This window comes from Ricinus communis, chromosome 8 (genome assembly GCF_019578655.1).
Source record: "Ricinus communis isolate WT05 ecotype wild-type chromosome 8, ASM1957865v1, whole genome shotgun sequence".
Lineage (NCBI taxonomy): Eukaryota > Viridiplantae > Streptophyta > Magnoliopsida > Malpighiales > Euphorbiaceae > Ricinus > Ricinus communis.
In genome coordinates, this window is record NC_063263.1 from 15736692 (window position 1) to 15754074 (window position 17383).

The 17383-nt window shown below is 30.1% G+C and overlaps 2 protein-coding genes across 5 annotated transcripts; one reads left to right on the forward strand and one right to left on the reverse strand.

The window, feature by feature from the left end:
• The first annotated feature begins 348 nt into the window (after positions 1–348).
• LOC125370881 (transcription factor TCP21-like) lies at positions 349–2222 on the forward strand. Of its 4 annotated transcripts, none has more exons than XM_048378253.1 (3): positions 349–752; positions 864–941; positions 1939–2222. In XM_048378253.1, the coding sequence occupies exons 1-3, from the start codon at positions 440–442 to the stop codon at positions 2094–2096; spliced, it is 549 nt and encodes a 182-aa protein (XP_048234210.1). In that variant the 5' UTR covers positions 349–439; the 3' UTR covers positions 2097–2222. The 4 variants fall into 4 exon arrangements, with proteins under 4 accessions (XP_048234210.1, XP_048234208.1, XP_048234209.1 ...); XM_048378251.1 differs by having other exon boundaries at positions 361–752; positions 1849–1959; XM_048378252.1 differs by having other exon boundaries at positions 362–941.
• Positions 2223–5024: 2802 nt separating this feature from the next.
• Positions 5025–13468, reverse strand: LOC8264875 (OVARIAN TUMOR DOMAIN-containing deubiquitinating enzyme 12). The gene is made up of 11 exons (XM_002529393.4): positions 13046–13468; positions 11927–12345; positions 11667–11833; positions 11019–11092; positions 10725–10779; positions 9859–9933; positions 9687–9760; positions 9554–9602; positions 8166–8250; positions 7002–7058; positions 5025–5514 (listed from the first exon to the last, which is right to left on the reverse strand). The coding sequence occupies exons 2-11, from the start codon at positions 12264–12266 to the stop codon at positions 5429–5431; spliced, it is 1062 nt and encodes a 353-aa protein (XP_002529439.2). The 5' UTR covers positions 12267–12345; positions 13046–13468; the 3' UTR covers positions 5025–5428.
• Between the last annotated feature and the right edge of the window lie 3915 nt (positions 13469–17383).

Consider the following 17383-nt stretch of genomic DNA (forward strand, 5'->3'; position numbering starts at 1 on the left):
CGGATTCACCAACTTTGAATCCAATGGTAATACTAATAGTCTTACATCACTTTTGGACGTTACAAGAAAGTGCCTCAAGATTTCATTGACCATTTGTACAAAAACTCAGAAAATTGCATTCACAGATTGGACGAGAAATATTTTGTCAGCTCAATTCTCTCTCTCTCTCTCTCTCTCTCTCTCTCTCTCTCAATTCGAGTATTCCATATTTCACTCACCATCTTTGTATATTATGAAGAAAAAGAAAATAATAAGATTTAGCTCAGTGACATAAACTCAATATAATTCCAATTGTCCCTAATTTTATAGAAAATTACGAATTTGAACCCTTACCAAAAATTGAAAACATTTTATTTTTCCTTAAAAGAACCTAGTGTTGGAAATCCTGCACTATAAATACAGCACAACTTTTATATGGAACTTTAATACATACAAAATCATGTCCTTGAAAGAAAATATGGGTAGGATGGAGGACATGACGACTGTTCCTAGCCTTTCCAGTACAAAAAAACAAGCAAAACCCAATTCTCCTGACTCTCCAAAAACTTCAAAAGCCAACCCCGTGAATGGAAAACCAAGGAAAGATCGTCATTCCAAGGTGAATGGCCGTGACCGCCGTATCCGGCTGCCGGCTGTCTGTGCTGCCAGGATCTTTCAGCTCACTCGCGAGCTTGGAAACAAGACTGACGGTGAAACGATCGAGTGGCTTCTCCGCGTGGCTGAGCCTTCTGTCATTGCAGCCACAGGCAATGGTATCAGTGCTGTGGCCACTAATCCTACTGCTAATCCTCCTGCTCCTGCTAACATACCCTTCATCAATTCTTTCACTCCTGGCCTGCCAATGAGTTCTTTTGATTTTTCAGGTTCTCCTTTCATGTATCCTGGTGAAGGAAGAGAAGGGCTGATGATCAAGAGTTATGAATTTCCAAAACCTGAACAAGGTCTGCCACCATTTGACTTCGATCTTGCTAATTTTGATATGGAATTTCCTGTCAACGATTTGTTTGAATCGATGACTGGAAATGATCATGACTGATTCATGAATGAGAGTTGGAAGTGAAAGTGCAAGCATGCAACAGAAAGAAACAACTGTTTGCATGTCCTCTTTTAAAACAATTGTAAGCGATTAAGAATAAGAAAAAGAAAGAATAAGTTTATGAATAATCATTTCTTGCTTTCCTTTCATTTTAGTTTATGTTAATTAGCTCCTTCTGAGGTCCAGAGATATCCTCAGAGATGCAGAAAGAAGCCTCAATTGCAGGTGTTTATGACTAGAGATTTAAAATCAAAAGTACTAATCTTATTATATCCTCGAAATATTTTCAATTTTATTTCTACTATAATATTATATTAAAATTTTAGATATTATAGAACTGACGGTAAATATAATAATTTTGATAAAATTCATGCATTAAAAAATGGATAATAAAAATAATATTTTTTAAATTTTAATTTGTTGTTGATATGTTTATGTATATATTCAGATTCTAATAGTAAATTGAAATTTATAAATTTTTTTAAAAAAATAAGTAATAATAATAATAAAATTAATAAAAAAATAAAATCGAATTCAGACTTATCTTGTTATCGTTGGATTCTCTAAATTTGGTTATAAAGGTTTCAGTTTCTGTGTTGGCTAAACAAATTTAGGTACACGTGCTGACATTTTAATTTTGCTGCACATGGTAATTGAAATTGGCCAACTCAGTTTTACTTTTTCTTTTTCTTTTCTCTATAGCAATGCAAATAGCAAAGTTGCAAAGACCTCGATTTCCACGAGAAAGATTAATAAGTACAAAACAGATTTCAGGATTCTTCTTTTTCTTTTCTTTTCATTTATATTGTCAGGAAAAGTACAAGAGAAATAGTGAAGGTGAGAGTCCTTTCTATGTATCTGCTAAGGCATGTTGAAAGGAATGACTCAGTGCAGTTTGACAGTTTTCGCAGTCATTTTGCACGTACACTGGCAGCTACGTAACAATGCTTGGGCTTATTGCGATGGCCGGGTTAAAATCTCCGCAAGCAGGAGGTCGTGGTCGGTGGCAAATGGGAGGCCGATCCTGAGGATAAGAACTTTGAGATCCTTTATCAAATAAACTACAATGTATATTACATCAAAATTAACTTTTATATTCCATTTTATGTCAATTTAATAAGAAAATGTAACAGTAGTCTGACTCATATTTTTATTTATAATGAAAAGTAAAAGATTTTGAATTTCAGCTTTTTTTTTTATCCTTTTATAATGAAATAAAAACATTATATCTTTTGTTAAATGATTATATTTTAAAAATATTTCATAGTCTAATTCAACAAAAGAATATTTGTATCCATAAAAGAATGGTCCAGAGACTTGAAGCATAGCTTAAATAGTAAGATTTTTTTGAAATAAAAAAGTTTTTTATTAAAAATTATTAATAAATATAATTTATAACAGTCAAGCAAATTTGATTATATTCAAAAAATACATACTAATCTTATTATAAAGATAAATTTTTTCAGTCTGAAATATTTTAGATTTGAATTCTTTTTTATATATAAGTGAATTTTTATTTTTTACAGTAAAAATAAAGAGTTGACTATTTCATATTTTATAGTCCATACTATATAAAAGAATAAAAAAAATTATCTAATTGATATTCTTAATGATAAAAATTGAAAAATCTCAATTTCCACTTTTATCCATCATCTATAAATATTATATTCTTATAATTTGAAGAAATTAGTGGCTGCTATCTAATGTGTACCACGTGGCAAAATAAGAATAGGCATCCAATGAAACAACAAAGTACATGTCCCACCTTTTTTTTTTTTCAACTGCATTACTAAAAAAAAAAGAAAAAAAAATTTAAAAAATGTGAGCTTGATTTCATAAATGTTGTAGTTATTTTGTGCTTTTTTTTTCTTTGCATAATTATTAAGTGTAACTCTTAGTATAATTTATGTAATTACAAAACTAAGTTCATTAATAAAGAATACTTGCCAAGTCCATTGAAGAACACAAAAATATAATAAAGCATAATAGAGTTTGGCGCTTAGTAAATCTTGACTAAAATAGAAGGTACCTAAAAATTGATAATTGAGCCACCAAAAACATGCTTGCCAAAAAGAAAATTACACAATACTATCGGATGGAAGGGCCACTCGAGTGTCCTAAAGCTATAAAAATCCACTTGAATCCTCAAACTACCCAAACTAATTTCTTTGGAGCAAGATTTCAGGAGACCAGAAAAAGAATCAAGACATAAAAAGAAAAAGAAAATCTACCAATGTTAGTTATTGAACTAACAACCAATTTGGAATGATATGAGTAAATTTAAGCGGAATAGATTTTATTCGACACGTTACGTTAAATATTTGTATATATATATATATATTTATCGGATTTATTTCTTAAGATTTAAATTTTCTTTTTATAAAGTTTAAAGTAGTGCTTTATAATATATATATATTTTTATCGGCTTTATTTCTTAAGATTTAAATTTTCTTTTTATAAAGTTTAAAGTAGTGCTTTATATATAAATTATGTAAAGATTAAAAAAATTTAATTTTAGTAAGTGATCCGTACAAGATTATAAATTATAAATAGTTTCTGATTAAATCTAAATTTTTATTTTAAATTATTAAATAAAGAAAATTTAAATTATGTAATGTTGTTAATTTTATTTCCTAGGAAAAATACAATCTCCTTTAGGCATATATTATATAGCTACAAAAATGTATATAAATTATTTATGTGTATTGGAATATTGCAGGCTGTTGGATGTTCATCTAGTGACAAAGTCAATGATATATACTATACATTTGTCTAAAATAGACAAAACTTGAAAATGTACGAGGATAATAATGAATTAAATACGCTTCTCAAAGAAAGTAAATACGACAACCTTTTCACTTTTTAAATATTTTTTAATATTAAAATAATTTCTAAAATGTATCTATTATTGTTCTAATATTGGGTCTAACAATTAAATATACGATGGAATTTAATGCAGCTCTAATTTCCCGTTTTTTTTTTTTTTTTTTTAAGATGAACACTTTTATTCTTTTTATTTAATATTGATAATTATTTTTATAAATTTTCTTTATTAAGATAGAATTTTAATTTTGGTGTAAGGTTTAAACTCTTGCAATAATTTTTAAAATAATTGTTTTGTAATACTCTAACCTACTATATTTTTAATTTATAATTAAACGATAAAAAAGTATTTTATTTTACAATTTTATAAAACAGAAATGTGGTTTATTTTGTAACAAAATATTAATTTATTCCATAATGTCCTTGGTAAATATGTGACATTGTATAAGCTGTTTATTAATATTGATATGAATTAAATTTTCTTAAATTTATTTCTACCTTAAATATGTGAATTTCATTGAAGAAATTAAAAATGTTAAATGAAAATCCTCCAAATTTATAAAAAAAAAATGTGGATATAGCATCCCAACCTCAGTAATGGCAATAATTACTTGAAAATTATGATAGAAGATATGGAGGGTATGCTCGTTATGGATTGCCCAACAAATGCGAATTTCTTTTAATGCATCTGATTATTCAAAGTATGTTATAAAAGATTGAATAATGTGAGATAAAAGTTATAGTTTGGTAGGCTTTAAGTGGTTGAATTGACAAGAGTTCAGTAAATACAAAGAGAAGCTGAATTAGAAAAAAAGAGTTAATTTAAGGAGAACAAGCTGATGCGCTTAGAATTAAAAAACATTGTCTATAGACTCTGTATTTGGTTTGAAAATGTATAATTTATCCATTACACAGAAAAGTTAGAAAATAAATAGTTAGCAATTGTTTAATTAAATATTTTGACAAAAAAACTTTTAGTTTGAATTATAAAATAAAAAAATATAATTTTTAAATGTTTAAACGGTAAATAACATAATATGAAAAAACAGGGGTAAATAGTAATTAGCCCTCCATTTAAATCTTTAATGCAAAGGGACCCTCCACAATACGAGTGACATGCCTACACAAGCAACTTGTATCCAAAAGTTGAAACAAATTTCCGATAGGTAGTCAATACTTTCTTCATTAAGCTTTTACTTGAAAGGAAAACAGTTTCTGGCAAGCATGCAGTTGCAAAAATTAGCTTGCAAAATTTAAGAACGTTTTGAGCACAGAAGCTCATTTTGAAAGAGACAAAGTATAAAATAGTGTATCAGCAATGTGTAACAGGTCCCCGCAAAAGTTTCAATTTGGCAATATATATAGATGTAGAAAACGAACTGGCCGATTAGGCTGCGCAATGAGATGCCCGAAGAATGCAGAGACAAGCAAAAAGATCAAAGTAGCTTCATCCTTGTGGTGTTCTTCAAAGGTACAGTTAAATCTGGAAGAAAATAGGCATGTCAAAGCTGCTCCTACTTCCGAATAGCCCATATGCAGAATCTGAACAACTAAGCTTTACCATTACAGTTACTGGAACTCATCTAGGGATTCCAAATTCTTATTTCGAAACATCCGCCATTTTTTCTTTTTCTTGGTCTCATATGCTGGCCAATCTGAAGTTCAATGAGAGCATCATAATAGTTACAGCAAGGAAAATATTGACTCAAGAATTGTTTAGCCTGTCAAGAAACTTCAAAAGGATTCTAGCAATCATACCCAGCCTGAATTATGTAATACTGGTGGTTTCTAAACAATGACTGATATGCAATTTGCAAAGAGTTCTCTCCGTAGAACAACTATAACAGTAAAGCTACCACCACCAAGCTTTTAACTGACAGTTCCTATTGTCCTGTACCCAACAATGTCTAGACTCTAGTGGCATAGGGATTTGAGATTTGTAGGTAAATCTCAGGTTCCATGTTCTTGAATAGTGATATTTAGCTCCTTGATTTGTGGATATTTCAAGATACAGCAGTTATTACCATAGTGTAATACAGAATATTTCTACATTGTAATAATTTTTGGTATTTTAGTTTATTATCTTAGTCAACTGAAAGTCATGCAAAAATTATGAAAAGGCAACAGTGCTAGATGTTAATATAGCGCAGATGAACAAATTATGTACCAGTCGCTATAACTATATCAATTATTTCTTTCCATAGAAAAGCTAATTAGGGACAGAAATTCCAGTAGACTGTTATTTGGAACAAAATGATTAACCTAGCTTAGTGCAGGAAGCTTTAAGAACTTATTATTTTGAAGCAAACTTATATTATCATCTTTTAAATAATCTCATTAGAGACCTAGTTCAAGAATTGAGTACTTTGCTTTATCAACATCCTAGATGGTGTAGCATTTCACATTCCCCAATTTCGAAGTGCTCCAAGGTCAAATAGATAGATTGAAATACCATTTCAGGAGAAAACTCTGAAGAAACGGATAATCTCTTTCTATAGACTGGTCTGAAGAATTGAAAGTTAATTTTCTGGTACAGTTGCCAGCATTGCTTCCCATTCTTTCTCTTATACCTTTTCCCTCTTTTTTTCTTTCTCTATTTCTAACTTTCTATTCTATTCTTAAACAGCATGTCATCCCATTACCCTCTATGCAACATTAAAAACACATAATTTTCATTTCTAACATTCAAATCAGCACTTCCGCACACTGAGAACTCACATATCCCTATTCGTCGCTGTGCTCTTTGGATTAGAAGTTTTCGTTTTTCATGTCAACTCGTAGCAAAACTTAGTCCAGTAATCTTCCTCTCTTTGCTTTCATCCAAGGCATTTACCTTCAGAAATCTAAGTTACAGGCATTCACCTAAGTTACAGAATTTTTTTGACAAGCATTAAAATTGTAGGGTAATTGATGACCTTAAAGTTGGTTTTGTGAAATCAATTTCAACAAACTCAATTAGTTGCATTATATCTCTCGGTCCTTTACTTCTGTAAGAGTATAAAACTGAACTCCATATTTAAAATTAGACAATAAGGACAATTTGTACCAATAAGATAACCCCCACCCTTTTCTTCTCTAAAGAAGAAAACTGTCAAAGAAAGAAAAGAAAACAGACAGGCCAGATTTTATGAGAAAATGTTACCTCCTTGTTGAAAAATTGAGTTGTAGTGCACCTCTGCCCAGAAGCTTAAAAGAATTACTGCACAGAAGATAGGAATCAACATAATTCATCTCAATTTCGTTCAGAATCATCAAGTCGATATATGAAGTAAACAAAGATTATGCCTTTTGGTCCTTCGAACATGGCTTTAGAGAAAGCTATTCTTTTTTTGCTTGGCCAGAAAGCCACAGTAACTCTATAATCGTAGGGAAAGTGAAATAAACCAAAGTAATGGACTTCTTAGGGTTGTTTGAGCAGCTATTTATGCTATCTAGACAAATTAATAATTATGAGACAATATATTATAATCAACCAGATCAAATCTTATATGTCCTCACCATTCCTTACCTTCTCAGGTGCGTGCCTACATGCAACCAGTCCGAGTCTCTATCCTAAGTTCCTTCTATGTCCAGTAATTTTAATTCTTTATATGGAAACATACTTTAAAAAAGTTGCCTGCAACTATATTGGAAATTTTCTTTTTGTTTCTTTTATACAGAAGGTGGGAAAGCCCTATTTTAGATCCCTTTCAGGCTTCAACCAAGTGGTGGTTCATTAACCCAGATTGACCCTATTTTCTAATCTATGCAAATTTTGCAAATCAAAAGAAGCCCCAAGAAAGGGACAATATCATAAGCCTGGTGCAATCAACAACCATAAAGTGTAGAACAATGTTATAGATGACAATCCATGCGTTTACACAATCAAGCTCAATACAGGCTTAAACTTGATATAATAAAAGTAATCAAAGGAAGAAAAGCTCAAATTAGAGTAGCATAGTGATTTACTGAAGTCAATTTTTTACCATTTCTAAGCTTGAGCTAAAAAGAGCTCTACCACAAGCAAGTAAACAATAATAATGTAATTTTCTTCTTTCCTTAGATTTCTGCCTTGATAAAATATTCTAAACGGCCATGTGCTGCGTAAAGAGCAACTATGGTTGTTTTTTACTTCTTCCTAATTAGTGTAACTCTATAACTTGACAGGTGACAAGAGGAATATACAATCTTAAGTCTACAAAATGTATTTCTGACCACTTAATGGAGAATGATAGGAAAAAATGTGATGTTACCAGAATGTCGTCAATGTTGAAATTATGGTTGCTTCATTATATAATAGTTGCAACAGTAACAGAAATTAATATACCTCTTTTTGATCGTTGAACACTCGGAAGAATCTCAATATAGCAAGTGTCCTTGAAAGATGTTATAACAATTATTTTGACACCATACTGCAACAAATTATCAACAACATTAGCCAGGAGAAATTCCCCGAATAAAGCAAGGAAGTTGCTCAGGACAATCTAAACATTAAAGAATATCTAGAGATTCTCAAGCTTATTGACTAAAAAGTTAAACTCGGTGCACTCGCCATACTTTTCAAATATCCAAAATAATCTCACCTACGAGGCTAATGCACTATGCTACTGCATCCCCAATAACAAATTTCACCACAAAAGTATCTAGAAATAGGTGAAGAACAGTTTAAATTTTATTTTTTTTATTACCGAGCATTAATTTTAAGATTTTGCAAAGAAATTAGCATTTCACCATTCTTTAATTATATTTTTATCTGCAAAGGCTAGTTCTAGACATCAGACTCAATGAGAAGTGAGCAACTGAAGTTTGAGTAATTTCAAATTTCAATTCTTTTAAGAGTTAATTATTTATTTGTTGACAGTTTAAAAAAAAAAAATTAAGGACTATCATCGTCCAGACTTATAAGTTTCCGTTTTACATTTTACAAGAGTCTAAGCAAGGAAATCATATTAATATTATTGTTGATGGTTGAAACAGAAGGGTGACTGAGTTGCAGTGTGAGACAGTAAAACAAAAGAACACTACTGATCCCTTATTGCTAACATAGATAACCCATCATGCCCAAATTTTCTTGTTCGCATTGCTTGATATGGGCAGCCAGACACCTGACACAAGGTTAAAGCATTTTACTAAAGAAGGTGAACACAATTTCTAACCTTTGAACAAATTGTTAAGAATCAAGATATCAAGTTTGCGTTTGTGTTTGTGTAACCAGACACAACAGCGAGAGGTAGTACTGAATTTGCTTCTAAGCCTTATCATCTAAAATTATCTCTTTTTCTGCAACAGTGAGTCAGAGTCAAAGTGAGCTGCTCAATGCATCACTCCCACCCTCTCCCCATGGAGTTATGGATTCCTCTTGACAATCATCCTGCCAAAGCAGGGAGTAGACGCATCGGATCATGGTTGGTGCTGTGCCAACCATCATTGCTCATATGTTAAGCAGAAATTATTAGAAGATTGATGTCAATAACACACATTAGTTTTATTTATGAGCAACATATTCTACATCCTGTCATTTATTGTAAGCAAATGGGACTGTTGAAATAGGTTCAAGGCTCAGGAATTCAAGATGGCACATCTTCTAAGAGATTCTAATGCTTATCAGGCTATTTTCAACATTTGGAGGGAATATAGTTCATAGGTCTCAGAATAACACTGTATAACAATTAATAATTATGGAGGGAATATACTTCATAAGTCTAAGAAACATACTGAATCTGCAGCAGCCTGCAAAGTAACATGATCACCCCATTCACCACTCCTGTTTCATCCATAATGGCAAAAGCAAGGTCAACTTTTTATCTGAAGAAAATGATTAAGTCAATAGAAAGGAGCAGAAAGATACTTGGACATCTTCTCCAAATAGTCGGCATAGGCCATGGGAACATAACTCTCATATGTCTCAGGATAAGACTTAAGCTGATAGGTCATTGCACCATAAGAAGTCCACAGCAATTACATTGAAAAAATTCTACTCAACTAACCAACTGAATTTTGAGGCCACAAGAATGGCTAACCTGATTTACGACTTGTTCTCTGACAAATTCATGATGCTCAGGGGTTAGATAAAATTGGTCTGACAAAGCGCGAAACTGGAAACATCATTAGAATTTTAGTGAGACATGATGTGCAAGCATATGCTTTGATTTAATGTAGTTAGGTCTGATTTTCGACTTACAAAAATATCTACCATGCACGAGGGTACATAGGTTTTCAGTAGCATTTCAAGCAGAATTCTAAATTGAAGAAAAACACATTTTCGACTTACAAAAATATCTACCATGCACGATGGTACATAGGTTTTCAGTAGCATTTCAAGGAGAATTCTAAATTGAAGAAAAACACAAGTTCATCCGTACAAATAAAGAACCCAACACAATCAGTAAAATTTTCAAAAGCAAAGTGTCACAAAGTTCTTTACAACCTTGGTAACTCATAATCAATAAAATGCAACGGAGAGAAAGACACCAAGGGAAAGCGTAGGCTGGTCTCATAACTTGACCAGATAAAACAACATAAAGAAGGCACAAACTAGTTCAAGCATCTTATTAGATAAATACCATCCATGATATAATGCCATATGGCATCCACTTCACAACTTAGTAGAATATTCTGTTAAGTTTGGATTAATATCAAAAGCAGGGATATTTATGTGAATTTTTGTTCAAGTTCTTTGAATGAATACAATATTCTTTAAGAAGCAACACTGAGGAAATTTGCAAATAATTCAAAGCGTATAAGACAGAGAACTTCGCTAACAGATCTAGAATATTCATTTATGGCAATGTTTCTTATCTAATGAATAACACTCAAGCAATGTAAGCCATCAGATATTACAAGACTATGGAAATCCACATATATGCTCCAAGATGAAAGAGCTAACCTGGCAATTACCATCTCCTTGAACCTTATGCTCAATCAAATCATAAACCTGCAATCTGAGGAAAATAGCATTTTAACCATCATCCAAAATCTCATGGGAAAGGGGAAGGAATAACCATTGCGTGGCATATTAAGAAACAAAACACAAAAATCTTCTAATTCAAACATAAAGCAGGCAGAAGTCATTTGCTAAAGCATCATCATGCATTGCAAGTCTTGAGATCTTAAAAATGGAAAAGAAAGAGCAAAAAGAAAAAGCTTCCAAGTTCTGCAACAGAAAATAAAAACAGACTACCTGTCTAATAGCCTTTGATGATCTAATGTTGCTTCATCAACTGACGGTATTTCTCCATTGATTTTGGGAACATGCTGCACAAAGCCAGCGTTAAATATCAAGGTACAAATTACAGCTCAGTTTTAGGATATCATAAACAAGAAACGGATGCATGTAATAGATATTCAACTGACCCGCAGGAAGCATGTAGCATTTCTAAGTTTCCATTTCATTTGTCAGTCTTTAGGGTGATCTGTCATTAATTATAGTGAAACTAACTTTCTGGAAGTCGGAGATGGAGAAATAGAATTTACTTAGGCAGTCAGAGGTTTAAGAGCTTGCCATGCAAAAGTATCAATCCTCAACAAAATGGAGGCCAAAATTGACAGAAAAAGACAGGTAAAATTCGTTTGAAGTACTATTGTATAGAACCAACATCCAGGCTAGAAGAAAGTAGCTAATGCCCAGATAATTCAGAGCAAATAACCTAGAATAGAACTACTTGAGAGTCAACAGCTAAATTAAACCAGTTTCAGCAAGGGTACAAAAGAATCTCATATGACATGACATGCCAAGCATACAATTCCATAGTTTCAGATCAGTATAAAAATGATGGAATCATTTAAAAGATAAGGAATAAAACTGACATTACTTTGATTCCGGACTTACTGGAATAGGGACCATCTCATTTAGCCATTTTCCCACTTCACCATCAACAGCATATTCTTCAGCTAGCTCCAGTAAATATGACCAGTCTTCCTCGGGGTAAGAATTTTCTTGAGGACTAGAGCATGAACTTCCCATATCATCTGCCTCTTCCTGACCGCCCTCTTGCCCTACATATCACAGACAATAAAAGCATAATAAAGCAAAGCCATAGAATCTCTCAAATTTCCTTATCAACAAAATACTGAGATTTAAGCATCTACCAGAAGCATAATTCTCCATGGATTGGCCATGCCAGTCTGACTGAAAAGAAGAAATTTGCAAATTATCATTACCCCCTTCATCCGGCGATTTTGGTGATTCTGCAACTGAAAGTTGTGACAACTCTTCTTGAAGAGAATGTGCAATAAGTTCATCGTGCTCTACATTACAACATTCTGTATCATAATAATCTTCTTCCTTGAAATGCTGACCCACATAATAATCAACATCATCTTGCGTAATAGTAGTGTCACAATACATATAGTTAGAATAAGGATTGCTTTCAAATAACTGTAGACCCCACTGAACAACATCAGGATCTTGTTCGTGTGTAATCATCATTTGCACTTATATGAACCTTCTAACACACAGTTCACTTGGCTGAAATAAAATTATAATCAATCCTTATCACAGCTTCCACCTGAGACATAACAATTTTCCATATAATAGATTAATAAATTTGTTCAGAATACATCAAGAGGAGCAATACAACCATCACATTGCAAGCAATTCCTTTCAGCTCGGTGTAAAATAATTAAATAAATAAACAAATAAGTTATATAAATAAGAGAAATAAAATTAATTGATGTAGATTATACATTATGTATAATAAATAAAAATGCAATGATAATACATTAACATATTCATAAAAACACAAAATTATTTGTCATTTAGCTGCAAGTAAATGATTAAGAACATTACGCTAATGCAGGCCTTAAAAGAATGATTAAACGGAACGCACAAGCTCAGTGGTACTTTCGCTATAATCCTGCATTTTCTCAGCATCCAAACAGTACATATCAACAAGGAAAAAAAAAACTCAAAACCTCCTAACTTAATCACTTAACTTTTAGATCATCAGATTTTACTCAATGTGCATTAAATCAACCAAAATAAACAAATAAATAAATAAAAGAGCGCAAAGATCCTACCATTGCAAGAAAAGTAATTTTTCACTGGAATCTAAGTTTTAATTATTTTATTTAGCAAAAAAAGTTATTTTATTTCATTGGAAACAAATGATTTATGAATAGAAATAGATGAATGTGAACGCGAACGTGAACAGTTAAATCACCTCACTTCATTTGACTAGTTTTTTTGACTTTTGCTTTTTTACTTACGAGTGGGAATGGAGTATAATGCGTCAAGTGACGGTGACGGACGTCACGAGATGATCACTGACTGTTGCTGGCTGTGGCCCTGTGGATGGCGTTTGTATCGGAGTCAGATACAACTGCACTCGCTCTTACTTTACAGTGAGAGAGTGAGTGAGGACTGCAGCAGCTGATGAATGATGATGTGAGAGAAAAGAGACGTCAATTGACGGCGAAAGCATCTCCTCTGATTTTACCTCCTTTTTCCTCTACAGTCACTCCCGTCCGGTGAGATCATTTTCTTTTTTGTTTCAGAAGATCAATTTACTTCTCTCTCTCTCTCTCTCTCTCTTTTTAATCTTTTCAATCTTTTGTTTTAGTTAATTTTTTTTAAATAAATATATATCAGTTTTATACATGTAAAATTTTGATCTTAGAATTTTCATTAATTATTTTTGATAAATTTAGTTCCAAAAAGCAGCCTTTACAACCCTATCAGTATTATATAATTAAAACTAGTCATTTGTGATTTTTTTAAAAAATCTAATTATTTTATTTATCATAATGAATATAAATTCCTAAATTCTTTTAAAAGTTTATTCGCATTAAATAATAAATAAAGTTATAAACATAAAAAGATGTTAGAAATTATAAATATTGTTGAAAGGGAAATATGAAATTGCTCACTTGAATTTGAAATTAAAAACAAAATGCTTGAAATGATAAAGTTTGTTTGTATTTTATTATAGAAACTTGTAGTTTTTAAATCTTCAAAGTGTTGTTTGATATGTTTATGATCATTCTTGATGCTGCGGTTTCTTCTTACTTTTATAGAACTTTTCTAAGTTTCTGTTTCTTTTTGGATAAATACTCCTCCTTCTTAGCATTAGAGCATTATTATCACTATAACACTTAATTAATTAACTAAATTGAATTAATTAAGAAATATAATTGCTCGCATTAATAGGTTCGGTTTTCAGTAATTTGGCAAAAATAATTATAATGCTACCAATAAAAGGTGAATGCAAAGATTATGCTAATTATTATATTTTTCATGCATTAATTATTTATAATAAATCTACAATAATTATTGGATATTCTTAATTTCGTAATTTAAAAATTAATATATAAATGAGCAAAGCTCATACAAAATATTAGAGCTAATCATTTTAAAAATATAATACAAATCCAAGAGTAACATTAAATTATGAATTTTTTATTCATAAATGAATTATGTTTTATACTTATTTGATTTCAATGAAAAATGTATCAATATCAATTTGTAGTGTTGAGTCTTTTTAACTTAATTTATGTGGACAAAAAATAGCATGTTGGATATTCTTATTCGTAAAAAGTTAAAAAGAAAAATTATATTTGAATATTTTATCCACTGTTAGTATTGAAAAATGATTATAACGATTACGGTGAGAATTGCAAAGATATAATTTGCATTATATTCGCTACACTCATAAGCTTTTTGATTAACTATATAATTCTTATTTTATTATGCGCTTTTATCAATATATTTTAAGTACATTTTTTATTTCTTATATTTATATACAAGTTTCATAAAGAATAAAAATATTAATAATTTATTAATTCAAAGTATATAAAATTGATTAAAGAGTTAATATATTATTTTTATTAGAAATTAAAGTGGTTTACAACGTAAATATTAGAGGCCAGTTTATTATGTAAAATTAAAGGCTTGAGAACAAATTATAAAATAATATTTGTTCTTTTTCTTTTTTATCATTTCATACTCCATTAAAGAATATATTAAATACAATTTAAAGGACGAAAACTATTATTTCCTCCCTTTCATGCCTAATTGGTTCTCTCTCGAATTATTATTTTTTAATTACATGTCACTTTTATATATTCAATGTATTTAAATATATTCAATGTAATTTTTATTTTATTTTATTATTATGTTGAAATAAATATTAATAAATTTTTTCTTTCAAAAAAATAAGTATAATTAAATTTGCAATGTCTACAAAAATAATCTAATTTAATTTTTACTTAGAATCAAATTTATTAAATATTTTTTTAATTCAAGTAAATTATTACAAAATCACTATTAATTTGGGATGGAGGGAATATTTTTTCAGAAACTAATAATGAAAGTACAAAAGAAGAAAAATAGGAAAAAGTGGCCTTTGATTTATACAAGAAGAATAGCAATTAAAAGCGGAGGGAGAAGTAATTGTTTAATTAAGACTGTGAGATGATGATTAAGTTGGAATTAATTAAGACAAGGAAAGGGTATAAAACACGCGATTCTTGCGACATGGTCCGCTAATTAACTTCTCGTACGAGGTTTTGGGTACAAAAGATAAAATAGGCCAATAAGATTTTCTTCCATCATTTTGGGTCTCATATTGGATTTGTGACCTTCCTTTTTTCTATTCCTTTGGACCACTTTGGTTTGATTGCATCAACAACATTTTCTTTCCCATTTTCCCAATTGTCTTGTTTTTTCTTTTTGACCTTTCCTAGGTCAATGGAATTAGCCAATAAAAATTGATAGACGAGGAATGCTATCAACACTTCTTTTCAATACTCTTTTAGACAATTACTTATTTATTGATTCATTTTATCTACTTATTTAACAAATTAAGTTAATTTTATATTACTTTTTAATAAATAAGTAAATAATTATAAAATATAAAATTATTCATGCTATAATATTATTAAAATTGATTCTTAATAAATACATTTATTTTATTTTTATTTATTAAAAAAGTAATATTTAATTTATTAAATAGGTAGTAAGTTAATAAATTGAAAATATAAAATAAAATAAAATAATAAAATAATTATCTAAAAGAGTGTTAAATGGAGACGGTTGTTAGCGTAAGAAATCAATAATGCAATGGTTATTGACTAAGAATAGAAAAAGATAATGTCATATCTCTTAAGTGATTTTTTAAGTTCATTAATTGTAGTCATAAATGTCTGTTGTTGGTGGTATTTTCCTTTTGGTTGGACATCCATAAAAATATTAATTTTTACCCGTTGGATTGGATTGGAGAGAAATAAAAAGGGAAAGAAAATAAATAATAAATAAAAAAATAAAATAACTTTTTTATATTTGGAAAAGGAAAAGAATAAGAAAAAAAAAGAAGAATAATTCTTATTTTCTATCCTATATTTTCTTTTTATTTTGAAAAAAAATAAAATTAACAAATAAATATAAAAAGGTGAAAGTTAACGAACAAGTTTCTTCTTTTAATTTTTATTCGCTCAAACATGAAGAAGAAAAATAAATAAAGAAAAATATTATTTTTTATTTTTTTATAAAAATTTTCAAATATATGTTATTTTTAATAATATTTTTATTTAAAAATTTATTTAAATATAATAATAATAAATTAATTTTATTTTTAATTTCATAAATATTAACGATTTTAATTTTTTTAATAAAAAATAAAAATTATAAATATCAATTAATTAAGTACATAAAAATTTATAATATATTATATTAAATATAAAGTAGAAATTAAAATTTAGCTTTTCATATAATACTAAATCAATTATCTACTTTATATTTTAAAATAAAAATAATTATATTATTTTGTAATATAAATTTTTTAAAATAAAAAATTTGATATATATAATAATTATATTATAAATCTTTTTTAATAAAATTATATTCACTTTTTATAAATAAAAAATATGTATTAATCAAACCACTAATTTATGTGATGGTGCTAGCAATACTTGTGCTAGTTTTTACATTACCTGAATTGGATTCTTTCTTTTTAACACAATAATAATAATCATCAAAGGTTTCTTTTAGGGTGGCTGCTGGTGGAGACTTCCGCCGGCAGCCTCCCTAGTGGTCGTTCATGGCCTCCTTTTTTCTTAGTTTCTCTTATTTTTTGCTTTTGTGTTTTTACTGTTTCCTTTTTGTTTCCTCTGGATGGGCTATTTGCTGGTGTTTTTATGTTTTGGTGATGCAGGATTCTATCTCTGGCGATTGCCAGTACTTTTTGTGCGGCGAGGTCCGACTCTTGTGCTCATCAGTGTCCTTTGGGAGTCTGTCGCCAGGCAGATGTGGGTGTGGGAGATTGGAAGCTGCTAGAGGTGCTATGGATTTATAAAGGAATTCGAAACCTTTCAGATCGATATTCTTATAGATTATGTCCCTCCTTTCCCAGAAGTAGGTTGGTGGTTGGGCTAACGATGGTGCGTCAGACTTGCTTTGCCGATCTCATTTGCTTCTTGTTGGAGTGTGTAAATGTCTCGAACCTTGCTCTTTTGATATTTAGGTTCAAAGTCTAAGGATTCTCTAGAGATTGGGTGCAACTAAAAGTTAAGAGTGGTATCTGCTGCTCTCCCATGTCGATGTGGTTTCTG

What these genes read in the sequence shown, in the direction of transcription:
- LOC125370881 (XM_048378252.1), top strand. Translation starts at nt 440, where the DNA reads ATGTCCTTGAAAGAAAATATGGGTAGGATGGAGGACATGACGACTGTT. An exon ending in ATTTCCAAAACCTGAACAAG is followed by an intron (nt 942 to 1,938) that starts GTCTGCCACCAT and finishes GCAGTTTGACAG; the next exon opens with TTTTCGCAGTCATTTTGCAC.
- LOC8264875 (XM_002529393.4), bottom strand. Translation starts at nt 12,266, where the DNA reads ATGATGATTACACACGAACAAGATCCTGATGTTGTTCAGTGGGGTCTA. An exon ending in TGTTCAACGATCAAAAAGAG is followed by an intron (nt 7,059 to 8,165) that starts GTATATTAATTT and finishes TCTTCTGTGCAG; the next exon opens with TAATTCTTTTAAGCTTCTGG. An exon ending in CTCAATTTTTCAACAAGGAG is followed by an intron (nt 5,515 to 7,001) that starts GTAACATTTTCT and finishes ATTGAACTTCAG; the next exon opens with ATTGGCCAGCATATGAGACC.